We start from the raw sequence: 8,464 nt of genomic DNA on the forward strand, positions 1-8,464 counted from the left end.
GTGCCCATAAGAATCAATGCCATCCGCAAAATAACAGATAGCATACAGACGTCTCAAAATGCCCATCTGTGCCGTAAGACTCACATTGGCTCAGTGATATCTCAAATCCGTGATTGTGTTTTGTTTTTTTCATCTTCACTGATGCCTTATTGAACCAACCTGTATGTGTTTAAACCAGAATGGCTTCAGTGGGAAAAACATCCTCATAGTTGTTAACTCATGACCACTATTTTTCCTACCATTTCCTTTTCATATGGACACAATATCAGATATGTCCAGGAATGTTACATGTCTCATGAGTAATGACTGCCAAAGTAAAGATTTGCCCCCACACTGAGAGGGTGCTGATTCTCTGGATCACAACTATCACATACAGCCAGGATCCCTAGGTGATCCTCTGAGTAATCACCATGACGTAAAAGTACATGATTGTGTGTTAACTACCCACACCTGTCAGGAAGAGGTTAAAATTCTCAAATCTCCACCCCCTAGTGGTGGTTAAGGCAATAAAGATCATTTTTAACCCTTTACTTCACAATGTTACTCAGTTTTATTGCCGTTTTAGCTCCTATAGCTCCTAAGGCTGCTTAGTGTAAAATCACAAGGTGTGGGCGGAGACTCTAAGCAGACACATTGGGGCAGATTTATCAAGCTGTGGGAAAGTCAGAATATTACTGGTTGCCCATGGCAACCAATCATAGCTCCCCTTTAAAATATTCATGAGCACTGGTAAATTGAAAGCCGAGCTGTAATTGGTTGTCATGGGCAACTAGAAATATTCTGACAGCTTGATAAATCTGCCCCATTATGATCCATCTAGTTCTGGGAGCTGAAAATGGTTAGATCAGGGTACAGGTTTATATACATTTTTATTTCGCTTCTGAACATTGTTCTAGTATCGAACAAAGATCGGACAGATCAGAGATCCCTGAAATTACACACTGTCAACACATCAGTTCTCCTACATTACTGCTATACCACAACATCAAGATCTGCTGTGCCTTCCTCCCCCGAAGAAATAACACCTGTCTGAAGCTTGCAATTCTCCTCCTGGTGCTTCTGACAGGACGTCAACGTATGTGTCACTGTGAGCTGCATCCTGGACAGCAGGGGGTGGGCTAGAGTGCAGGGAGAAGAGAGGACAAGCTCCATGAAGCCTCAAGCAAAATGGCTGCCGACCCAAAGTCAGAAGTTACAGGGTCGCGTCTAGGGGGGCAACAAAATTGTGTACACCAGGACTGATAATTCCATATTCTGTGTAATGCAGTATTTTTAGTTAACAGTGAATTAGAAGAGAATGTTATTTTATTATCCTGATTACAAATAAGAAACTTGTCTTCGTGGGAATACCCCTGTAAAGGATTCATTCACATATTGTCATACAGTAGCAACTTTTAAGGTAGCGGTCGATCATAATGGGTAAGAAAAGATTTCCCTCCTTTTTTCAATCCACTCCTGGTTTGAAAATAAAACTGAACGTGTTAAATCTGAACAAAATTATAATTATCTACATGTCAGAATTTTAGTGCAAATCCAATGCTATCATGATAGCAAAGGGGGCTTAAGATTACCTGCACACAATGAGGACTTTAGCTAGCCATATTTTCTACAGCTAGCACACATACTCATTCATTTCTATTTGCTCATGTACACAACTCTGAATTTCACAGCCCCATGCATGACACAAAAGAGAGCAGGTCCTATTCCTGCTGGATTTGCATCCCTGGCGTTCATTTTCACTTGTTATCGGTGCATGAGTGGAGCTCACAAACAGATGATTCACAAGATGAGAACAAAGAGACCCTAAGGTCTCCTGCACAGTGTACATTCCAGATGTATATAGTGACTAGACTGGCAGCTTTCCCCAAATAAGACAGGGGCAAGGGTTAATGTAAAACTTACTTGCAAAAAAAAAAAAAAAAAGCTGCAACACAGATAAAGTGAAGAAATCCTTTCATTCATCCAGTAACTTTGCAACACTTGGACTACACACAAGTCTGTCAAACATACTTTAGTCCAAATGTTGTTGTTACTGGATGAATAAAAAGGATTTCTTTATTTGATCTGGAGTTCTGTGGCTTCACCTCTTCTGCTGGTTTACCAAGAATCCTGGCACTGGGATGGTGATGCACATACCATTTCCTTCAGCAATTTGATGCCTGCAACTTTAACCTTGCCACAACTAAACTGTTTAACCTAAATTAGTAAATGATCCAAAACCACAAACAAGAGACATATACAAAGAAAAATATGATGTTTAATCCACAATTTCAATCTGCAACAGTATTTAGCTTTGTTGTTAAAAGCATCAATTTAAGTGCTGTAACAAGAGCACATACCATATGATGTGCCAGGTAAGGAGGAAACATTCACAGGAGGCAGCCATTATGGAGCATGAAAGACCTCTTTACAGCACATAATATAGAATGCTCTTTAAAGTGTCACATTTCAATAAGTTAATGAAAGTCGTATTTCTATCTAGGTCACATTTACTTGAAGTTCTTTGCAAACTCCTCCCCCTTTTTAATAGAAGCCTGCAGCTCTCCCATCGCTTCTGCTACCAGCTTCTCCTCAAAGGGAGAAATTTTTCCAAGACCCAGGTTCTTCTCAATGCCATTTTTCTATTAAAGAAAGGAAAAAAAAAAAAATTAGCATCAGGACAATGCAGAAGCTGTAGAAATAAAAGTACCATATATACACTCGAGTACAAGCTGACACTTAACACACACAAAAAAAAAAAATTATATGTTCTCTGTATTTGCGTCAGTTTCCTCTGGATCCTCACACTCTAAAATTATACTGTTTTGGCCAATAAACCCAGAATGGGATTTACCTGAACAAAAATACAGCTCTTACATTACACAGACAGGCTGCAATAATTGGCAGCTATAGCTGCCCAGCTTTTATTGGAGAGGGAATATGCCAATTGGCAGCAGTTGTTACTTGCACGGATCACGGCAGTTAGTGGCAACTGTCTACTGTATAATACAGCAGATTCCTGACCGCTATGGAGAGGGTTAAAGGGTTTTTCCTACGAAGGCAAGTTAGGCCCTATAAGGATAGGGCCTAACTTGCAGAGAGACCACCACAGATCGCAAAAACCTCTCATCGCTCCTCAGACTAATGGAGAAGACGCCATGCAAGACCATTCTATTCCATTAATCACTATGGAGCAGAATAGTCATGCATGGCCGTCTTCTCCATTAGTCTAAGGAGCGGTGAAAAGTCTGAGAGATCCCTCGTTTTTGCGATCTGTGGGGGGACTCTGCACTGAGCACTGATCAGCAAGTTAGGCCCTATCCCGTTACCTTCATGAGAAAACTGCTAAGCCGGCAAGTCCTCCATTTATCTTAACCTCTTGAGGATAAATATATACTACCAACAGTCGCTAAGGGGTTAAAGAGATTCACACTAGTTTTTAACATAGCTTGGATGTTAAAGCAAGAACATCACTACAGCATTTAATATGAATGTTGACATCCTAGTAATGTTATACATACCCCCAGCAGCAGAGGAGTTGAGAAATATTTGCTCTCAGTCTCTTCAGATCTAACAAATGAACATTCGATGACACCCTCTTTCCCATTCATGGCATCCAGCAGAGAAAAGACAAATCGTGCACCTGCATAGGCCATAGACAGAGTTGCAGACCCTGAAAAGATATAGAACAGCAAGTTTGTACAGTTTTCAATCACAAAAAAAAAAGACTGCTTAAAAACGTGCTGAAAATGCATTCAAAACGCCACCTGTGACATCACCCTTAGCATAAAAGCAATTTCTCAGATCCCAACTCACCTGCTCCTGCTTTCGCTTTGACCACTTCTGTTCCAGCCTCTTGGATCCTGAAGGTCAAGGCTTCCAATTGATCTTGAGGGAATTCTACTTTAGGTGTGCACTGGATAGGAAGGAAGAAATAAAGAAAATAAAGAAACACTGCAGCATAACCTTTTTATATTTAAATTTGCAGAACCATACAAATGCTTGTTATCTGTGGGACAAGTTGTACTTCCTATCGGTTACATTTAATATGCTTTGAAACACGGGCACCTATGCATTTTCTCTTTAAATCATGCCCAAAAAAAACCACAACCCTTTAGCTCTGCCATGAGGTGAGCATGTGGTGCATTGGAAGGAGAGTATGCAAGTTTTTTTTTTTTTTTTTTAAATATACTTTTGTACAAGCCTAGGTGGGGGGGGGGGGGGGGGGTTCTGCACTTTTTCTGCTGAACAACTTGGCTTATACAGCATTTCTATTTTAGGAACCAAGAGAATACAATATGAATCCTGGAGTCTTCTCAGTGATCCCATAAGCAGGGTACAGGTTACAATGAAAGACAAAAATATGCTTATTAGCCTTTGTGCTCTGTGTATGTCACTCAGGGCAATAATTATGAACGTCTCCTGTGTGACATCAGGATCCAACAGGGGATAATGTGCACAGTAGTATAGAACAAGGTGATAAAATAACCTACAATACAAGTGTGAAGTGATTGATGGCCTACCATTAACCATACCAATGTGATGTCTTATCACACAGAGCCTAGAGCAATGACTAGAGCCTCTTCACTGCCATTCCCAAACACACAGTTCACATTCATAGGGTTGGTTCACTGTAGCTCATAGCATGCCAAAAAAGGCAAGTAAAAGAAAGTGCTATGAAGTGCAGATGGACAACAAAACTACTTGTTTTGGTGTCCAAATGAATGGCATAGCACCCTCTCCCCCCTGGTATGCATCTTTTACAAGAATCTTGAATAAAAAAGGAAAAGAATATTTACTGAGCAGAAACAGGCAAGTGCCTCGTTTATAATGGATTTAGCACCACCTGCTACTGCATGAAGCCTTGTTCAACCACATATGCATGTTAAAGAGGGGATGTATAAGCAGTAGTCAACTTGGTGAGGTTCATACAGGACAATTCAGTCATATTGGAAGAAAAGTTTCTATGAAAAATTGCTTAGTGGCATTCATCTTCATATCATCATACCTGGGAGATCAGTGGAATAATTGTTTTGCCAGCATGGCCACCAACCACAGGAACATTAACACGAGCAGGATCCAGTCCCTGAAGATAAATATACATTACAAATATTTTATTAACATATTATAGATAAGTGATATTATTCATGCATATCTATTGATTTAAAATTCTATATTGCATATAATAAAGATGACATTATAAAATATTATGATCTACAATAATCTGCATGATACCATGAAGATCACACTGAAGAAAGTTTAATTGTTACAAAGGGTTGGGCTATTGCAGGGGTACTCAAGCCCAAGTTGAAAGGAAAAACCATAAAACGGAGACAAGCCACATCTACAGTTTTTGTATTTACGATCAACTGCCCCATGGGGTCACATACAAAGGAACGCAAGGACAAAGTATAACTGATACAGTGAAACCCTCTGACCTCCACCTTGACCTAACCTCGAGACTCACAGCCAGTATTCTGTATCAGTCACATGTCCAAGTATATATACTGCAACCTTAATGTCAATGGTCAAATGGAACATATTATATGAATTCAGAGTTTATGCGGTCACCCATGTAAAATATTTTGAAAGAATAAAGGACACATTATATAATTAACAATTACCTTTAGTTCTGCAACAAAGGTGTTGGCCCTTACAATGTCAAGTGTAGTAACACCAAAAATGTGGTTAGGATTATAAACACCATGCTTCTTGAACATTTCCGAAGTGATAGGAATTGTGGAGTTAACCTATATCAGGGAAAAAAAAAAAAAAAAATTTTGACATCAACAGTACATGGCTTCCTCCCTCCATTTCTATGCAAGCATCAAGAACAGCCAACCAAGCATAACTCCCATAGAAATGAATGTGATAACTGCTGAAGATTATGGTGAAGCATTCAATTCACTACAAAAGTACAGAATATTAATTTTTTTTCATAAACTTACTGGATTTGCAATAATGCAGATCATGGCTTCTGGACATGTTTTTGCACAGGCTTCAGTTAGAGTTGCGACAATAGATGCATTGGTGTTGAAGAGATCATCACGGGTCATTCCTGGATCGAAAAGAAAACATAGGCTGCCATATTACTGCAAACTACTATACGCATTATCTGTATCCGCAGTCACATTTGCAATTAAATTTAGAAGCGCAATGCACGTGCCAAGGGGAGGGGCTCAGCCTAATCACATACACATCTCCATTGTAAACGCCTGCCATCAGTAATGAGCACCTGGTGTTTTGTATTGGTTACCTATCAGATGCGTTTCAAGACATACACAATTGGACTAGGATCTTCCCAGTGGCATTTGCACTGCTTTGCGTAGAACTCACCAGGCTTTCTAGGGACACCAGCGGGGATGACTACTACATCAGCACCTTTCAAGCTTTCTGGTAGTTGCTCTGCTCCAATGTATCCTGAAATAATAGGGTCCATTATACAAAACAAAACCTACTGGAAAGAATTATCACTTTGACATTTTAGAAGACAGCCCAATATAGAAGGCCTGTGCCAATGACTGAACTGAGATTTATTAATCTACTAAAGGCAGGTGTACAATTAGTATCTACAAATACATAGGCATTTGTAATGCATACAGACACATTTTAGGAGAGGGGGAATACATGATTGATGTTTTCAGAAGCAGCACCACGGTTTAAAAAAAAAAAAAAAAAAAACCTGATGCAAATATGGCTGAACCTCAACATAAAACTGATAATTGGTCACACCCCGCCCCCCCTTTACAATCCAGGATTTGCTACTGAACGATTACATTTCTTTGCGTCCCATAGAGAGCGATGAAACTGGGCCATCCACCAGAGAGAAGTGCTCTCAGCATCAGAGCCGGCCTAATGGTAGGTTCCACAATCACTTCTCACCTATTAGCCTTTGAGGGATCATTCACCAATATCCAACAGTAATACATTTCTTTAGAATTCCTGCTTATACACAGTCACATTTGTATTTGTCACTTTACCTGTCACCTTAGCTCTGGTTTCAATGTGGCTCAGGTCTGCAGCTACGCCAGGTGTGTGGGCAATATCATAGAGAGCGAGGTTGTTTATTAAAGGACTGTTCTTTAGCAGGAGAGAAAGAGGCTGCCCGATTCCTCCGGATGCACCCAGTACAGCGACTCGAGCATTGTTCTAAAAGAGACAAAATGTTACATTCTGTTACAGGCAGTCCCTGGGTTACAAGATAGGGTCCAGAGGTTTGTTCTTAAGTTGAATTTGTATGCAAGTCGAAATTGTAGATCCAGACAAAAAAAAAAAAAATTTTGGCCCCAGTGACAATTGGCGTTTAAACATTTTTTGCTGTAATGGGACCAATGATTATCAATGCAGCTGATTATTGCAATCTGGGACTATAGTAAAGCATTCAGTAAGCTTCACCAGAGGTCAGAGGCGTCTGTCTGTAACTATGGGTTGCCTGTAAGTTGAGTGTCTAAGTAGGGGACGCCTGCATAATAAAACTCTGCATGAGAGGCATAACAGGGACAATACTGTATCTACCAAGTATGGATTTGTTATATCACCTGCAGTCAGCTAGGTCAGGAGTGCATGGGGCCTGAGGGCAGCACCACATGACCTTCACAGAAGACATTACTGTCACCTTTACACAAATCAATCCAGCAGACTCTGACCCGGGGAATTACTGGGAAGGGACAGGGCAAGTGATGCAACTACCAGTCATTTTATAGCCTACTTTATCAGATCATTACACAAGTTTCTTTTATAGCATTTATATAGGACACTGACCACATTAAGTTTGTTAAGTAGGAGTCTACGTTTAGACACCACATAACAGCCAACCGTCCACAAAGAGCGTTACATAGGAGTTTAGTGGAGGATATAAAAAAAAAAAAAAAAAAAAAAAAAAAATTGCGCTGCAATACCCTACACATCCCATGGACAGTGGTGGCGCTGCACACAAGAGTAAGCCAGGCCTGCCGCATTCGTGGTACGGGATACAACTAGACGCAGGCGAGGAAAGTCATTAGCGGGACATGCTCAGTGACATGAGGAGTAATCCCCGCCTGCACTAATCCCTATATACAGTGTAGTATAGGCCTGGATCACCAGCGCATGCCTGATGTATGGGGACTGCAGGACAGGCAGCTCAGTACCGGCCCTACCGCTCACTACATGGGGAAGTCCTTGTTCAATGTCAGTCTCCGGAGGAGAACACGGTAATGAAGTTCCCGGACACGCCGGCCATCAGCACAGCGCCTCCCAGAGTGTGCACCCTGTACGCGGGTACCTGTGCGCTGGTGGAGAGTCCCCGGATTAGGCCGGACGCGGCGGGTCTTGCGATACGGGAGAACATGATGGTCACAGGGGCAGAGACTACGAGCTGCAGACTGGGCAACCAGTGACTCGAACGACCTCCAGCAGCAGAGACAGCGCACAGCGAGGAGGCGGGGCTAAGCGGGAACGTCTTACGTCACGAATAACCTTCCGTCCGGCGTATCGCATATAAAGG

The 8,464-nt window shown here is 41.3% G+C and overlaps 1 protein-coding gene across 2 annotated transcripts in view; it reads right to left on the reverse strand.

Moving 5' to 3' along the window:
• Positions 1 to 2,237: 2,237 nt before the first annotated feature.
• The window catches only part of MDH2 (malate dehydrogenase 2), a 313,892-nt gene continuing 307,665 nt past the window's right edge, over positions 2,238 to 8,464 (reverse strand). Inside the window, exons 1-9 of one of the 2 annotated variants that reach the window (XM_072136377.1) lie at positions 8,243 to 8,427; positions 6,960 to 7,128; positions 6,316 to 6,399; positions 5,928 to 6,037; positions 5,604 to 5,729; positions 4,988 to 5,065; positions 3,796 to 3,895; positions 3,501 to 3,652; positions 2,238 to 2,621 (exon numbers count right to left, since the gene is read on the reverse strand). In XM_072136377.1, coding sequence (XP_071992478.1) covers positions 2,490 to 2,621; positions 3,501 to 3,652; positions 3,796 to 3,895; positions 4,988 to 5,065; positions 5,604 to 5,729; positions 5,928 to 6,037; positions 6,316 to 6,399; positions 6,960 to 7,128; positions 8,243 to 8,308 — 1,017 coding nt within the window. In that variant the 5' untranslated portion in view covers positions 8,309 to 8,427 and the 3' untranslated portion in view covers positions 2,238 to 2,489. Of the gene's footprint in view, positions 2,622 to 3,500; positions 3,653 to 3,795; positions 3,896 to 4,987; positions 5,066 to 5,603; positions 5,730 to 5,927; positions 6,038 to 6,315; positions 6,400 to 6,959; positions 7,129 to 8,242; positions 8,428 to 8,464 lie in introns of those variants that run through there. The other variant, XM_072136378.1, reaches the window with a different exon arrangement.

Source organism: Engystomops pustulosus, chromosome 2 (assembly GCF_040894005.1).
Source record: "Engystomops pustulosus chromosome 2, aEngPut4.maternal, whole genome shotgun sequence".
Taxonomy (NCBI): Eukaryota; Metazoa; Chordata; class Amphibia; order Anura; family Leptodactylidae; genus Engystomops; species Engystomops pustulosus.